This window comes from Trematomus bernacchii, unplaced genomic scaffold, assembly GCF_902827165.1.
Source record: "Trematomus bernacchii unplaced genomic scaffold, fTreBer1.1, whole genome shotgun sequence".
Classification (NCBI taxonomy): domain Eukaryota; kingdom Metazoa; phylum Chordata; class Actinopteri; order Perciformes; family Nototheniidae; genus Trematomus; species Trematomus bernacchii.
Window position 1 is genome coordinate 2,137,725 of NW_022987573.1, and position 18,151 is coordinate 2,155,875.

Genomic DNA, 18,151 nt, shown 5'->3' on the forward strand with positions numbered 1-18,151 from the left:
TCTCACATACCTACAATATGCTCTGTGACTTCCTGCTTGGTACACAAACACCTACTTAAACACGTTTTTTTTCCATACACTCACACATATTACTCACATCTTACAAGAGTATGAAATGCACATGCCCACCGTGTGCGCAGCTGCAGTCATTTCCCACTACACACTGCAGCTGTGAATAGACCCTAGGTGAGTCATACGCAGCAGCAGAATAAATTCTTCCATAGGCACTGATTTCTATCTTCTGTACCTTTCCTACTAATGTTTCAGATGGAGTTTCAGTAGTTTCCTTACTGCTTCCATGGTAATCTCCCAATGTGAGTCATAGACAGATACTGGTGTGAACAAGGGAGGGTTATGTAAGACAGAGGCCCAAATAGTAAAAGAAAAGGGGAGTTTTTTTGATAAGAGGTGCATGTTGAGGGTATGCGCCTGGCAGCTGTTTATCTAGATGACTCGTTGGATTGTGTAATCCTCAAGGGCCTCTGGGGTCTCTCCGTGTCACTGGGTCCTCGGAGCTTCACCACAGTCGCTGCTACAGCTGTCAACTCCTGGCATCTATGACTCAAACAGAACTGAAAAAAAACTCCAATACTGAAGACTTGGGAGGAGAAGGAAACTGATAATCATCCAAAGAACATTTCATGGCGGAGATAGTGCGGAAAAAAGTGAATGTGTCCATCTGCGCCTGAACGAAACCATCTGTGACTCCTTTTAGTTTCTTCTTTTTCTTGGCTTGTTCATTCTGATGGTGCACTGTGTTATATAAGTTACAAGGTGACTCTTGCCTGTGTTTGTGTGTGACCGTCTGCATCTGGGCCATGAAACCATACACCTTACCACGCACTATACGTCCGCCGGCGTCATGAAGCTAAAACCTTGTGGGAGTTTTACTGACCTGCCCTTTACAACAAGCACTCCTCAGATTACACAAGTTAAGATACCAACAATGTGTGTTTGTGCAGTTTGTTTTATTGAATGTGTTTCCTCTGTCTACAGCATCCCAGTGTAAGGATGGTGTGACACTCAGACAGACAGAGGGAACAGTCACCGCTCTCCACTCACAGGCAGACCATGGCTCCCAAGTGTCTCCTTTTCCTGGGCTTCCTCCTCTCCTCCCTCCATCCTTCAGATGCCCAGACCATCATTGGCTCCTCTTCTTCATTCTCTGCTCCGGACCTGCCTAATAATTCCTCACCTCACCCTACAAAGCAGACTGCTGGACTCTGGCCTTCTTTGCCTCCCAGAGGGCGCACTGATGTGCCTATCAGAGCTACAGTCCAGGAGAGACAGAAAAATACTAATGCAGTGCAACAGGGGCGAACAAGCCGTCCTACCCCACAGTTCACTCCTCCATTAGTATCTGCTTTATCCACGCAGAACCTCAGCAGTGGGCTAATTTTAACTCAACCCACTGCCTCCAGGCCCAGAACTGATACAGCTGGTTTAGCATTGAACGGGGCTTTTGCAAAGGAAGATGCTACTACAAAAGGCTCAATTCCACCTTTGCCAACTCTCCCCTCTGCTGCTTTCACTGAGTCTGCAGGTGATAAGCCAGTGACAGCAGGAAATTCAGAAGAGGGGTCACCCAAAGAGACGGAGGATGAGGATTTACACGGGCTGGGATCAGGTCATATTCCAACGGTAATGCCTGTGAAGGAGGAATCATCTGTTCCTCAGGCAACGGTTGAGGATGAAATGGCGCAGTATCAGCCACAGGCACAGACGGCAAACGCTTTTGATGTAGAAACACCACCAGAGGGAAGTCAGGCTATGAACCCTTACCTGCCTGTGCTTACAACAGCCGGTAAAATCTCTACAACGCCACAGACTGAGACAAGAGCCACCCCCTCCCCTGTGGTTACCCAGGCAACTGTAGTATTAACAGGTGAGATATCAAATATATATATTTGATGATTCTAAGTGCTGTTGAGTTACAATTTTTTACACCTTACCACAATTGTGTCTTATCCACCCTTTTGTAGGTAAACTGACAGAGAACACTCCTTCCACCGTGAGAGCTACTCCGAAGCAGGCTGCTGTGACACTACCACAACCCACAACTACCACCACTGGCTCTAAACAGTCACGGACTGAAGAACAACAAACCACAACACAGCAAGTAACAACCACATCTACAAAAAGTGTGCTTACTACAACACAGGAGGCGATGAGAAAACTCACCAAAACAACACCTCAACCCAACAAAATGGAACGTCTGGGAAGAAATGCATCTAGCCCAACTATACAGTCTTCAAGTACAGGTAAGATATTTATATATTTTACTAACTATACTTGCCTCCTTTATCCTTGATGATTTAAAATTGAACTATTTATGCAGCTGGAACCTTTTTACTGGAAGACCCTGGAAAAGGCTTCAAAGGAGGGAACATTCAGAGGCACTTTTCCATGGAAAGTGGGGTGGTAGTTGTGTGGGATAGACACAGCGAGGGAAGAAAGTATGAGCAGGAGGTGAGAGGGAGGGTGGAGGAGGGGGGCAGTCATGCAAAGAGATAGACAGGGGGAAAGTAAGGATCTGAGAAAGAGGCAGTTGGGAATACAGATGAGAAAGTAGATGGGGTGGGTGAAAGTGTGATGGAAGAAAGGCATAGCAATTCAGGGAGTGGGGATGGAAATGAAAACCAGATGCACAGAGAAAGGCATGAAGTGAGTGGGGTTTAAAACAGAGATGGAAAATAAAAAAAGTATGACACACGGAGGGCATAAGCCAGTCTCTTAGATACCATAAAAACAGCGTAATAATGACTTTTAAACAAGTCTTCACATAGATCATTTAAATGATGAATATCCTGCATCCATGGCAATACCAGTTTGTATTGAATGCACATATCTGTCCACATCAGGGTCATAAACATATAACTGGGTGTCTATGGAGAATAATATGGGTGTCTATGGAGAATAATATTTTTTTATTTCAACATGTGGACATTTAAAGCAGTGTAAGCAATGTGTTGAAGAAAAGAAAAACTCAAGGGTAGCAGTAAGTGTATCCAGCTGTGAAATGTGATCAGCACATCTGGAATGTGTCTGGATCTTGCTCCTGTAAGAGGAAAAACAAAACGGGGTTTGAGGGAAGGAAGTAAAACATACCTTTTATATAAATAAAGAAGTGTGTCTGTGATCTGTATGCAGTGCTCGCCTATGTGAAATGTGTGTGTGTGTGTGTGTGTGTGTGTGTGTGTGTGATTGGAGGGATGGAGCTAGGGAGAGAGCCAGGAAGTGAAACACATGTTGGAGTGAGTCATTAGTCAGTGTGTCAGCTTTATGGGTGTCTTCTACACGGAGAGGACGTGCTTAACGTCCTCCAAGCGGCTGACTGCTTTACCACTCATCATCCTGTTCCACCATCCATCAAGTTTTAAGGTTAAATGTTACTTTAGACATAATTCCCGATAGATACCCTTTAGCTACGACTGTTTCTTAGGTCTGCATCATTAACGTTATAGTCATTATCTTTTATGTCCTTGCTGTCTTCCTGTAATGTAGTAGTTGTTTTATTTCCATTATATTAATTTAGTGGTCTATATACTGAAGTGACAGTTGGAAAACATTTATCTGGCTTCCAATAAGGTCGGGGAGATGTCTGCCTTGAACTTAAAGGGGCCCTATTATAATTTCTGTGGGTTTCCCTTTCCATTGAGTTTGTTATATAGGTTTTTGTGCATGTAAATGGTCTGCAAAGGCTACAATCCCAAAGTTCCCTGCAGAGGGAGTTTCTCTCCCACACACTCCCTGCCTGAAACACATCCATTGGACTCCTTTGTTTACTTCTATAACATGGTGACATCACAATGTAACACCACCCTTATATTAAATAGTGCTCCAAAAACATTGGATGTGATAGGCAAAGGGGCGGGGCATCTCTAAGCCATTGACCAATCACAACAGAGCCGTCCAGCTAACCATTAGAGCAGACTGGGCTCTGGTTTCAGACAGAGGGTGAAAAGAGGTGCTGCAGCACAGGCAGTATGAGAAAAATAAAGACCTTTTTAAACATTAAAAGCACGAAACATGTCACAGTGGAGGCACAAAGTACAAATATGTTAAATTAATATAAATAAAAGTATTGCAGTATACAATATTGCACTGTTATTATCCACATGAGTTTGTGTCGCTCAATATGTTTTTACATATGAGTATTTCACAAAGGGCTCAGTGATTAATGGCCCTATGATTATAATGATGTGGGTGTTTCCAGAGTTTTACAGGAGGATTAGGTGGAGTGCCTTGAACAAACAGAAGTATGAAAGAGAGACATGAAGACATAATCAGGCGTCAAATTGTCAAGGTGTTGTTCCTTGAGGTAGTCATGCATTGTGTAAGACTTTTTTAGGAGAGAGTTTCCGTGACTGCTTTGTGGCACTGTTGTATCTTTTGTTGTTACGTAATGTAGATCCGCCTGTTAATTATATAATCTCATCCAATTTAACCACACAATTACTTTTCAGTAATCCTGAGGAGTTCAGCTCAACATAATGTATTATGAATTCAATGTGGTGGCATAGTGTACAAATCATACTGAGATTTAAGACAGCTTCTACAGGATCTTCCCCACCTAATTTTATTTTTTTCAATACCCTAATGTAAATGACATAAGACTGTATGTGTTAACATTGTTCTTATATTTCATGCTACTAATATTTGATGTTAGTCCTTAATTGTTTTTATTACCTGTGAAGTTTTATGTGACTTATTTATCTATCATTTAATCATTCTCCATCAATTCTGCTCACACAAAGAGGCACTGTTTTTGGTTTAGCTCTGCTATTTCAAAGCCATGTTTTTGGATACAATGATACAGCTGATGAGTAACTTTACAAAGATATGATACCTAAAACAAAAAGAAAAGGAAGAAATTTAAATTTTAAAAGATTTCTTAAATCTTATTTTATTAGACTGTGTCTTCATACTTATAAATAGATCTGGGACAATGTGTCTGTGCAAACCCATTAAGTTACATTGAGAACTGCAAGATGGTCCTAGCACATGACTTGTGATGGTGAGCTACACCCCTCTAGTGGTTCTGAATAGTATTTGATGTACTGTTATACTATTGCTCTGCTTTTCAGATAGATGGCATTTTAAAAGGTTTTCTTGAAAATCCAATCTCTCTTTCTCTTTTTGTAGGGAGCTCCACTGGTGTCATGCGAACAAGACTAAGCCCCACATTTCAGGCTGATATTGTTAAGAGGAACCGCTCCGTTCTCCTTGGACATCCAGCTCCACACACTACCTCTAACCCAGCCCCGTCCCCCAGCCACAGCCCCTCCTCTAACGGCACACTTCTCTACTGGGGTGATCTGAGCCGGACGCTGGCATTCGCCTGGGAGCTGCATGTCTACGGCTCCGTGAGCCTCTTCCTCCTCCTGTTCGCTGGAGCGGCTCTCGGCCTCACCCTGTCCCCCGGCGCAAACTGTCCTCATCGGGGGGCTCTTGCACTGGCCAATGCACTTTTGTTTCTCGCTGGAGGCCTCAGGGCGGCTCTCTTTCTGATGGACCCCTATGGCACCAGGAAGTTCCTGCCGCGCCCCGCGGTTACTGCCCTCTACAACCTGCCTCTCCACCTGCTGGTGTGGGCACAGGCTGCCTTGGCACTGCTGGCTTTGAGGGTGGCAGGAGTGAGCGTGTTACCTTCCTCTTTGGAGCGTCCCCCTCTGGTGGCGGTGCTGGCTGTGTTGCAGTGCACCCTGCTGCTGGCCGCTGATCTGCTGTCCCCAGCCCTGTCCCCTGTGGTGCCCGTCACCCTGCAGGTCCTGGCCCTGTGCTGGGGCCTGGCTCTCTGTCTGGGCTTCCTATGCTATGTGTTTCCCCGTGTACGCTGCCCTACCATACCCCACCATGGAGTTCCTGAAGAGGCCAGGAGGAAGGCTTGGACAGGAAGCAGGAGGACAGGGGTGATCCTGGGGAGAGTGCTGGCAGTGTGTGCAGTCCTGGGGGCCCTGTGCTGTGGGCTGCATGTCCATGCCACCTTATGGCTCTATGGACTGCTAGGGGACTGGACGCGCTTCAACTGGGGTTGGTGGCTGGTGCACTTCTGGGCCCGGCTCCTTGAGCTGGCCTGGGGATTCTCCCTCCTCCTCCTGGGCTCCTGGGTGTTCTGGAGGCCACAAGGTTGCCATGGAAGAGAGGAGGGGGGACCGGATGGCAGAGCAGCAGGAGACTTGCCATCCCCTGGCCAATCTACAGGCTCCTCTCAAAGACACACCTGCTGGTCCAAGATAGTCCAGAGCCTGAGGGGGAAGCCCTGTAAAAAGTCTGACAGTAATGGGGTGGGAGGAGGAGGAAGTGGAGGTGGAGGAGGTGGAGGAGGAGGAGGGGGACCAGGGGAGGTGCCTAACAACTGGGCTGGTCAGGAGCGTCCTGGAGCTGACATCAGCAAGAGTCTGATCAGGAACCAGAACCACGAGCAGGCCACGGCCCAGCCACGCTGCGTCAAAGACAGCAACAGGGGACGCAACCATAGGGGCCACTCTGCGGAGCGGGGCCATTCTGCTGAGCGGGGCCTCTCTGACGGCTCCACAGGTTCCCTGCTCAGACTGCAGGCGCTGGGCCGGCCCCCTCAGCGCTCTGTGAGCGGCAGTCTGGATCTGGAGGGGGACACTACACTGTCTCTTTACGAGTTCGACCTGCGGCCCCCATCACCTATTGACCTAACCCGCAGCATTGACGAGGCGCTGAACAGGGAGTACCTGCTCGGAGGAGGAAGCTTGTTTCAACCTTTTGCCCAAGCCTCACAGTGCCCCTCCCCGGGGTCAGGGGTCAGTCAGGGTCCCTGGCTCCGCAGGAACAGTGATCCTCAGATGCTTTCTGATAGCAGCGAGGCGACAGAGTCTTCGATGCCACTAGGGGGCAGCGTGCTCAGCAGTGTCCCCAGCAGGCAGGTGACTGCTCCCCCCACGCCCTCCCACCAGGGTAACAGGTGGCCTGGGAACGCGATGGGAAGCGTCCCCTCATCAGTGTCCTGCCCTGTGTCACTTCGTCCCTCCAGAACGTCAACAGGGAATCTGGGGGAGGACGGAGTGGACGACACGCGGCCGTTCATCACCCCAGACTCAGAGAGGGTGCGGGGGAGGGCTGGGAGGCCAGCGGGGTCGCGGAGTTACCTGGAGGTCAGCCGACATGACGACTCTGCCAGTGTCAGCAGTGAAATCATTGATCTATGAACCAAACTTTGGACATGAGGACCAATTACCACACATTAAACACCCATTTAACAAAGACTTTTCCTGATCAAGACTTCATACAAATTGGGAACATTTGATCATTGCCTAAGAATGAATCATTTTTAGAAAAGGGAAACTATTCAAAAGTGTCTCTTGGTGATGACCTTAAAGGATATCATCTAGTTGCCTTTTATCTTGTCAAAGGATTTAACATCTGTGTTTGGGAAAAAATATATGTTATACCTTTACTCTGGGAGTAAAATTGGAAATATAGCACAGATAAACATCACGGCACACTCATCTTTCTTTCTCTCTCACACACACGCACACGCACACACACACAAACATATCTCCTTTGTTTTTATGTTATTCTCTCGGACACGCCTGCAAAGCACTGGTGTCGTCTCCAGTAAACCGAGAACAGACGCGCATTACAACAATTCCTGGATAGGATTTTTGCAGATCCCTACATGTAATGCATGTGAAATGCGTAATAAATGTATTCTTCCCATGTCCGGGAACAGCACTGAGAGGTTCAATACATTTCAAGGGTAGGAAACAAAGGCTCCAAGTCCCATTCCTATTGTTTTGGTGAAAAAATGTCTGCATATCAACAATTGTGGATTTCATTGCTCTCATAGTTTATTTGCGGTCTCCCTTATTTGAAGTTGCTTTGTAATGTAAAGATGTGCCATACATAACCTTGGATGGTTCTGTGTTATTTTTATTGATCTATAAACCCATTATTTGGGTTAACCCTCACGAGCGTCTTGCCAGTATCATAGTGACTCAGCAACAGATCACTAAGCTCCTAATGTGCTGCTGTGTTCATCCAGTCTTCCTTCAATGCTGTTAAGCTGGTTACATTAAGAGGTAAACATGGCAACAAACATGCAGATGTATGCTTGTTTGTGAAACTGTTGCTGAGGCTTTTAGCTGTAGCTGAACTGCACAATGAACATCAAGCATTCACCTGTGAGGTTAATGCATTTAATCTTGTCATTTTGCTGTAGGACCAAGCTTTTTCCAACAGTAGTTATTTACAATTAAAGCCTCTGACTGCATTTTTACGGGATTTGAAAAAAAATATTACGGGATTTGAAGAAAAATATTAAACATAATCACAATCCTACCAGTTGAATGTAATTATTCAGACTGTTTGATATGTTAGTTAAAGAAGCAGTGTGTAGGAGTTATGGGGGATCTATTGGCAAACATATAATGAGCCCTTCATACCTACAAAGGGAGTGGATCCTCTTCCGTGGAGTCCGCCATGTTGCAGAGCTATGTTTCTGCCAAAAACAAACAAACACAGGCTATAGAGAAGGATTTAGCTTTTCTATGTTACCCAAAGACCATTATAGGTGCTTATACACGCTTGAAAAGTAACAGTGAGCAGAGGGGTATTCCTTTGGTTTGCTATATGCCACGGCACCCTACACACTGCTCCTAAACGCCACACAGCTTTGCAGAGCTGCACCACATGAGTCTGGCTTGGCATGAATCTCAGATCTCGTATAATAGACCTGACTCAATAACAGAGCACTTAACTGTAAGCCTGAGCACTAGACTAAAGTATTTTACTACTCAAGAGAAAAGATATCTTTCAAATATATCATGTATAAGCAACAATGTAAATATTGTTATTTTTGATGTCATGAATAAAGGTGTATTTGAAACATAGTTGTAGTTGCTACTGTGAAAGACAATCTAAAGTGGTATTGCTTATGTGTCCAAGCTGTGCAGACAGTTATGCTATTGCTATTTCAACATCAGATTTCGACCTGTTCAGTTAATACTTACCTTCAGAGGTCGTGTTCATGACTTTCTGAGTTTTGCTCAGATTATATTGACGCTGGTCTTGCTAAATGAATAACGGATGGCCGAGATCTGCAGGATTTTTAATTCTTCTATTTCTGTTGAATGACGACAACGTTACAGAAAAAAGGAAAAACAGAGAGCACTTCAAATGGAACCATATTTAGTCAATGATTTACCTCAATCCTGTTTGGTGATCTTCAATATAGCCCCGTGGTTTCATCCTCAGTCTTGTATTTGAAAAGTTTTGTTCCAACATGAGATATGACGTATTTTGTTTTAAAAATGAGCCTCACAAAATCATTATGTGAATGTTTTCTTGGGTTACTGTCGTGAATATTGAAACATTTCAAGAAGTGACATTTTTCCAAAGTGGATAAGTGTCATTTTGGAATAAAACTTAAATCATGCCTCTGTTTCTGATGAGTCCTATTCCATAACTTGTTTTTCCGGTTACCTCAGGGTGACTTCCAGTACCTCCCAGTGATACTTGACTTGTTTAGTATTTACATTACAATGGCCTTGTGTTTTTTGTCTACATTCCAATGAACCCCTAAGATTTAATAGTATCAGTACTCGCTGTTACCGCTTTTACTCTATGAACAGGGCGGTACCTCCAGCAGTGTTGTTTCCTCACCAAAGCAGTACGTGCCATAGAAAATACATTCAATGTGCCCCCCCCCCAGTCTGTGGTCACAGTGCAGAAGTAAAGTGTTAGATTCAAATGTTTACTTTGCTCATTGAACTCTTGTTCTTGTATTTCATGTCTGCATTCAAATAAAAACGAGTAAACATGTTATTATTGCTGTTTATTTTTTATGTACTTCAGATATCGCATAATGGTAACAATGAGAGGAATTGGGAGGATTCACAAACGTTCTAAATGGATCAAATACATACTGCAAATGTTAATGTCCCCATTGGCCCCATTAATCAGGCTTTTTCCTCTTTTTGCTGTAATCAGTAACAATCATTAAAAGAAAACTTTTCTCACACAACATATTCAACAATACACTTGTTTATCAAATGCAGTAAAATGGAAAAATAATCACAGTTCAGGACCTTTTAAACAGCCAGGCCTGTCTCTAAACACGGGAGGTGGGTATGAAGGCTTAGCCGTCTCTACATGTTTGGTCCCTTATCCATTGCACACCAATTCCCCCTAAAAGTAGCCTTATAAACAGGCCAATTCTACAATATTATATGTTCAGCAAATAGGTGCATATAACTGCTGTTGTTAAATAAAAACGTCTTCTGTGGTGCTTAAAACAAGCAGAACAATTGATCAAATGTTAGCCTTCCATATCCCGAGCCACACGTGCCGCCTCTGCACATTATTACATGTCATTTGTTAGACGCTTTTATCCAAAGCGACTTACATACATTCAGTACTGTGGACAATCCCCACAGGAGCAATTTGGGTGAAGTGTCTTGCCCAGGGACACAACGACACGCTGACTGCAGTGGGACTCGAACTTGCTACCCCCTGATTCGAAGTCCAGCACTCTAGCCACTGAGCCACAGCCGCCCACGAAACGAAACTGCAGTGTAGGATTATTCCGTTTCTGCTTGTAGTCCTCATCAAACTTTTCATTCTGGGACACAGTGAAGAGGTTCTTCCAGTCACCAACTTTCCCTATAGAAACAGAGAGAATCGTTCATGTCCTTGATAAATAAAATTGGTGTTAAATGAGCAGATTTTGTGGCAAACGAACTTCTTTCCCAAAAACCTTTTCCCACTGTACCTTTTCTCATGAATGGAGACACGGTTTGATCCATATGGTGGATTGTGGAAAAGTTGGTCATCTTGTTCGTTTTCATATTGTCAAACTTCACTCTGGTTAGGACATTTTCCTTCTCCTCTGCTGAAAGAGATAACCCAAGGAAGGAACAGAGTTGGTTCATCTCTCGACCCGTGTCCTGCAGAAAATGAAAGAATATCAGCCTTGACACATTAAATATACATTGTAATAATCTTTTTGACCAACAAAAAAATGCTATCATTTTCCAAAACATCTCTATGCATATTGCATAACAGAAAACAGAAAATAATAGTCAGAAATGTGTGTTTCCACTCTTGCAGAGAATGAGATTTAAAATGTCATACCCCTCTCCTTCCTGTTTGATAATAATGAAACTGACGCCAGGAGATTAGTATAAATACCTTTCCACCAGTTTTATCTGCAGGGTTAGGGTTAGGGTTAGGGTTAGGGTTAGGGTTAGGGTTCATCCATAATTACTGTGCAAGAAGATTATCACTGCACATATTAAACCTCTATTGGCCATAGTTGTAGTAGAAGAGCAAAGGAGGAAGTCAATCAGTATAGTATAAAGAGCAAACTTCCACTGTATGGATTTATCAAAAACACTGTAGGACTTTTACCCAAGAGACCAGTGTTTATGTCCTGTGTTACTTCAAAAGTGTTGACCTTTTTTTTGTGTTACCTTATGTAAAGGTACCTTAAAAACCTTAACGTAACCACACGTATGTAAGAAATACTTATTTTAACCCACACCATGATCTTTTCCTAAAACCAACCAAGCAGTTTGGTTTAAATTCACGTTACGTGTTTAAAACTATTTTCACAACATGTACCTGTCGCCACTATGATCATATATGTTGTATTGGGAGTCATTGGCAAACCGTCTATCCTCTCGTTTACATAGAATAAAACACATGATATCAAATACTTTAAGATTGATCTTAAGTTTGAGGCAAGATTGATTAATACAGTATCTTACTTGGTCATTTTTAAGATTAACAGCTCTCTTGAAAATGTCCCAAATACAACCCACCCACTGCAGCTCACCTCAGACAGATCTTCGTAGAACATGTAGTGAAGTTTCGAATAACTCTGTTTCTTCTCCCACCAGCCGCTCACATGGTCATACCAGGAACCGTACGACACTAGTGCCACATAATAATAAATGGGAAATGGTCTGCGTTTAAATAGCGCTTTTCTAGTCTTAGTGACCACAATTTTTCACACAACTTTGCTGTCACACATACACTGGTGGCAGAGGCTATCCTACAAGGTACCACTTGCTCATTAAGATTGATAAACATTGATGGATTGGTAGACGGCCACTCTACCTACTATGCTGCATTAGAAATGACATGATATTAAGCCTCCTAAACACTCAAGCTAGTTTAAACTCACCCTTTCCCTCCTTGTAATTCTGTAAAAATGTGCTCCAATCAGCTGGTTCTGGCATGCAATAATTCATGCGGCAAAAATGGTAATACGACACAGCAGTGTCCTTTGCATTGCGAGCCACATAGACTATCTACAGAAAGAGAAAATTGTAAATTATAATCTATCATGTTCATATTTAAATGTGGTTGGGTAACTCATATGTTCTGCAGGCTACATACTGTTTGTGTAAAGCTCTTACCGTGCTGTTCTGCTCCCAGAAGGACTTGGGTAGAAACTGGACTGGCAGGTGAGTTTTAATCAGACGAGGAGTAGTTGTGAGCTGGTCTAACAAGTCTGTACCTTTCTGTACATATTCTGCTCAGGGCCAAAAGCAGACACAGAAAGTTGGCAAACATCTGGGAAACATTGACACTTTCATCACCTCCTCAGCATGTATGCAAACAAAACTGATCTGAGGTGATATAGTTGTAACTATAGAGCTATTATAGGACTTTGTACAGTATACTGTGTTAAACAAAAAATTTCACCTGTGATAAAATGTGCAAAATAAATCAATTCAACCTGGTGTAGGGGAAGTTCTGCTGATCTCCAGAAACGGCACTCTCTCATGAAGAGGGATTGACGCGAGGCGCTCTGGACATGTCTTCCCAAAAAACAGTAGATCCACGAGGTAACAGACCCATGTTGTTCCTGAGATTAAAACACATCGACAACACATCTGTTCAGCGGCCTAAACATAGAAAACCTATCAATCCAGAGAATTCATCAACATAAAATGTATTCATAGTATAGCTTTGATAGAAACCAACCTGATTTAGGATAACTAAACTAACTATAACAATATCATCTGGTCTCGCTTTGAAGTTCTGTACCTCCTCCCAGCTGTCAGTGAATTGTTTGATCATGGAGACTCCGTGGAAGTCAAACAGTGTTGGCCGATCCATCTGAGAATAATTTATTTTGATTTGAAAAAGCCAGTATGACCTTTTGAATAGCATCCGTGCTTTCAGGATTGATACACATACTGAAACACTTACATCCAGTCTAGATAATAAAGTATCAAATTGGAACTAGTATTTCCAATAACAATGAGCAGCCAGTGCAATGCCATTTAGCATTTATCATAAGATAAGTAATATACATTCTCCTTTACATTAAACAAACAATGCACATATAAAACATATTCATAAGATGTAAGACTAAAACGGTTACAACTTAAAGGTAGGGTAGGTAAGTTTGAGAAACCGGCTCGATATCGCTAGAATTTGAAAATACACAACCGGAGAAAATCTGCCACTTCCTTATAGAGCCCCTCCTCCAACACACACGAACGCGCACATGACCAATGAGGGCACGAGATAAGTTTGTGCACAGATGGAAGGCTGACAGGCAGGTAGGCCATCCAGTTATTTTAGCCGGGCCGGCTAAAATGATTGGTCGTGCTTTTTACAGTACTACGGCTTCCACAGATTACATTTTTTTATGGATTTTTGTCAAAGCACTTAAGATATTCATTGCTATCGGGATGTTAAGAGCATTCCATGGAATATAACAAAAAGTGTATCTCGAGCCAGTTTTCAAACGTACCTACCCCACCTTTAAAGTGACATAAAGGAATTGAAGAATAAAGTTTGTTTCAGGCTATTTTATTTAATTGTAAGCAGAAAGAAATGCAGTGGTAAAAGAAGATATTCTAATTAAGTGAAATTAGTGTAATTATACTGTGAAAAGTAAAAGTGAGAAATTGAAAATGTTACTATGGTAAAAGTAGAACAGTCTTAGCATCAAAATGTACTTAATTACAAAAGGCAGAAGCGTTCATTATGCAGAATGAAAAAATATACAATAATGTACATTATATCAGTTAGCGAAGAATTAACGTGTAAGCCTCACTTTCAGTAAAGAAGTGGCTTATTTCAGTTGATTAATGGGTTGCTTAATTAACATTAGTCAAATAAAGCAAAAGCGTAGTACTTACAGGAACAGCGATTGAGTAAATGTACTAAGTTAGATACCACTGAAAACAACAATATGGACTGCAGAAATGTGCATTTGTTCCTTACAACATTTTTTTTTTCCATTTAAATTGTTTTTCCTCACTCCTGTAAAATAAATCTCTAGATTGCTGGTGAAGTTTCTATCGTTTTAATCGAATAATATAATGAACCCAGTTACAAACAACAATGACATTGCTGGTAAAATACTGATAATTGCTGATAATCATTACTCAAACTAAAATATTTAAAACCCTTTTTCAGAGTTTTCCATTTTAAAAGAGTGTAGGCGTACTCACCCTGCTGAGAATGTATCAACAATAAATAATTGTTAGTTGTGCAATAATCACCTGGGAATATGTATATGACGTATATATCACACCCACCTCCTTCCGCAGTGTGAGGCCCCAAGCAGTTTGCGTGATCTGGTCACACCGGTATTAAAGGTGGGGTAGGTAAGTTTGAGAAACCGGCTCGAGATACACTTTTTGTTATATTCCATGGAATGCTCTTAACATCCCGATAGCAATGAATATCTTAAGTGCTTTGACAAAAAATCCATTAAAAAATGTCATCTGTGGAAGCCGTAGTACTGTAAAAAGCACGACCAATCATTTTAGCCGGCCCGGCTAAAATAACTGGATGGCCTACCTGCCTGTCAGCCTTCCATCTGTGCACAAACTTATCTCGTGCCCTCATTGGTCATGTGCACGTTCGTGTGAGGAGGGTCTCTGTAAGGAAGTGGCAGATTTTTTCCGGCTGTGTATTTTCAAATTCTAGCGCACTCGAGCTGGTTTCTCCAAAATGACCTACCCCAGCTTTAATGTATTGTGTTTTTATCACTTCTTCATTCGTATAATGTTTAATGCTTTGTCAAGCACTTTGTGACTATGGATCATTGGATCATAGAGGCTACTACAGTGGACAGATTTTCAAAAGGTGTTTTCTTGTATATGCATGGGTTTTGATGGCATGGTTGCACCATCAGCCACAACATAGGACCCTATTGCATCATCCCATACACTGCCACTCAGTGGAAAGTCAGTGTAAGTGCATGATACATTTCTCTAAACCAGTGGTTCTCAAACCTTTTCTGTCAGGCCCCCCCTTTGGAGAAAAAAAAAAAGTCGGGCCCCCCCCAACACAAATAGTCACGTAATGGGCCAAGTTAACATTTATTAAAATACATCAATATGAACGTGAGCATTCCTTTGCTAGAACAGTGATAATAAAACAATGCTCCATAAGTCTGTGTGGTAAAAAAAAAAAAAAACATAATACAATTGTGCAAACCCTTTGCTAGAACAATAAGTTATAATACTTTGCCACTTTGCAATCTGTGCAAAAAAATGAAAAGAAAGAAAATGCTGATATTTGGCAAAATACACATTGAAGGCTCAATAATCAGCTCACGGCATATAGGTGTAAGCAGGGGTAAAGTCCTATTTTTATAAGTGGGGAGTGGACCTAACATAGGGGGGTCCGGTGGCATGCTCCCCCGGGAAGATTTTCTTTTAAATATTGAAGTTAAGTCAATCTGGTGCACTTTGAGAGCAAAATGAAGAGATCTATGGATACATCTCTCAACACCCATATAACCATTGCATCAGCACTGCTAATGCCCATGACATTTTAAGATCAATTGAGATTGTGTATGAGGCATCCATGTCTGATCACATTCCTTTTGTAATGTCACTAGATTGTGATAGTCTCCCTGAGATGTCTCAGGAGGTTAAAAATGCCTGTAACACTAAAGTGGATTGGTCCAAGCTCACAAATGAGGATAGGCTATTGTACTATGGGAGAACTGATGTCCTATTGAGTGATGTCTACCCAAAGTAGCAACTTTGTGTGTTGATGTGGGTTGTAATGACTCATGGTATGTTGCCGGACTCCATGTTGACTGTTTCTTTGGTGCCTGTCATTAAGGACAAAGCGGGCAAGGTAAGGAGCTTGGATAATTATAAACCAATTGCTCTAGCCAGTGTGTTATCCAAAGTCCTGGAAATAATTTTGTTAGATAGATTATGTTCTTATTTATGTACCTCAGATAACCAGTTTGGCTTCAAGGCTAAGCATGGTACTGAGCTATGCATCTATGCTTTGAAGGAAATGGTAGAAACATATAGAAGTTCACTGTTCTGATTGGTTTTATTGATGCCTCTAAGGCGTTTGACCGAGTTAACCATCAAAAACTGTTTTTAGACAAAGGGGTGTGCCCAACAGTATAATTAGGATCCTGGCTTATTGGTATGCCAACCAGAGCATGCGGATAAAATTGGGGAATGCAGTTTCGGCGCCATTTGGTGTTGGTAATGGAGTTCGCCCGGGGGGGCTTATAGTGATTGTTTGCGTATACTGCTTAGAAAACCAAGGTGGTGCAGTGCAAGTGAAATGTTTTGTAATGCACGAGTCAACACGTTCCATGCTCTCTTGAGAAATCTAATGTACAAATTCATCTGTCGATTGAATGTTTCTCATAACTCTGTCATTATGCTGCTTTCAAATCCGTGTCTCAGTCACCTCTGTGGAAACATTGGTATAACTGCCTTTTTTAATTTATATTTGAGTGTTGTATGTCTTTAAAAAAAAATGGACCTAGAGTCTCTTAAATAAAGCTGATGATGATGATGATATGTCTGTGAAAAGAGCTTTATAAATACATTTTACTTACTTACTTACTTATGTCATGGGGAGCCGCCACGGTCCTATATTTTTAAAGATGTGGTATCTGCTCCAACATTACAGTTCTTTCTATCAGAGAGAGTAATTCTCTCATACAGAGATCTGCTGGTGACAAAAAAGGGGAGAGCGAAGCGTTAAAAAATGTGGTTTAACTTTATAAGGTTCGATGTGGACATTGCTTGTTTGCCAGGGATGAAGTGTTTAGGTAAGGCCGTAAACACCTGTCCAAACATGTCAAGATTCAAGGCTTTATTGTCATGTGCAAAGTAGCTGTATATATGGCAATGAAAAAGTCCCAGGCTCCTTGAACAATGCAACATGAATATATGGGACTTAAAACAGATAAAACCCATACAAATAGTGCAAGAAATAACAGAATAGAAATAAAATAGTGCTAGAAAATGTTTTGAGATGTGCAAGTAAATACAAATAAAATTGAAATAGTGCAAGAAGATAAATTGTGAGATGCAAACAGATGAATGTTATGCATGTTCTTTACAGAGTTCAGGTGTTCAACAGTGTTATGGCCTGTGGGATGAAACTGTCCCTGAGTCTCGTGGTTTTAGTCCTGATGCTGCGGTACCGCCTGCCAGACGGCAGCAGACAGAACAGTTTGTTGCTGGGGTCTTTGATAATCCTGAGGGCTTTCTTCCTGAGCCGCTGGGAGTAGAGGTCCTCCATGGATGGCAGCTCCGTCCTGGTGATGTGCTGTGCAGTTTTCACCACCCTCTGTAGGGTCTTACGGTTGAGGGCGGTGCAGCTGCCGTACCAGGCCGTGATGTAGCCAGTCAGGATGCTCTCTACATATAAAATGTGCACTACTACCACCTACAGCACTGTTTTGGAAAATTACTTTAGTAGTTTGACAACTGTAGGTTTTTCCCACTCTCAAACTACAAACTTTCAACAGCCGTTAAGATGGTTGTACCAGAAACCAAAGTGATGAAGGAAAGCATTGTAGATGTGTAAATCTGTGTATCACTTCATTTCAATTCCTCATTCTTACTCTTAAAATCAAATTAACTGGAGATAGCTGCTTGTCATGCGTTCAACTTGAAAATAAGGGACCATGTTGTATTGTCAATGCAGGTCACATAAATGTTCAAATATTAACAAAGAAAATCTAAAATTGTCTGAAGAAAACTGTAACAATCACAATTTTCATAATCAATTTATAATAAATGTCAATCAGTCAAACAGCAGCCGTTGGAGCACGATGAACAAAACAAAAACAACAAGATCAGAATATAATTTGTCGTATCATTGATCATTTTTAGTTATTCAACGTCTCGGAAGAAGACAAAAACAAAATGAA

At 42.1% G+C, this 18,151-nt stretch overlaps 1 protein-coding gene and 1 pseudogene across 2 annotated transcripts in view; one reads left to right on the forward strand and one right to left on the reverse strand.

Annotated features, from left to right (window-relative positions):
• Window positions 1-9,798, forward strand: part of LOC117479403 (proline-rich transmembrane protein 3) — a 16,042-nt gene extending 6,244 nt beyond the window's left edge. For both annotated transcript variants that reach the window (XM_034126354.1, XM_034126355.1), the window contains exons 2-4: window positions 997-1,885; window positions 1,983-2,261; window positions 5,146-9,798. In XM_034126354.1, the coding sequence (XP_033982245.1) occupies window positions 1,072-1,885; window positions 1,983-2,261; window positions 5,146-7,181 (3,129 nt within the window). In that variant the 5' untranslated portion in view covers window positions 997-1,071 and the 3' untranslated portion in view covers window positions 7,182-9,798. The remainder of the gene's footprint in view (window positions 1-996; window positions 1,886-1,982; window positions 2,262-5,145) is intronic.
• Window positions 9,799-9,928: 130 nt separating this feature from the next.
• On the reverse strand, window positions 9,929-13,155 carry LOC117479426 (annotated as a pseudogene).
• Window positions 13,156-18,151: the final 4,996 nt, after the last annotated feature.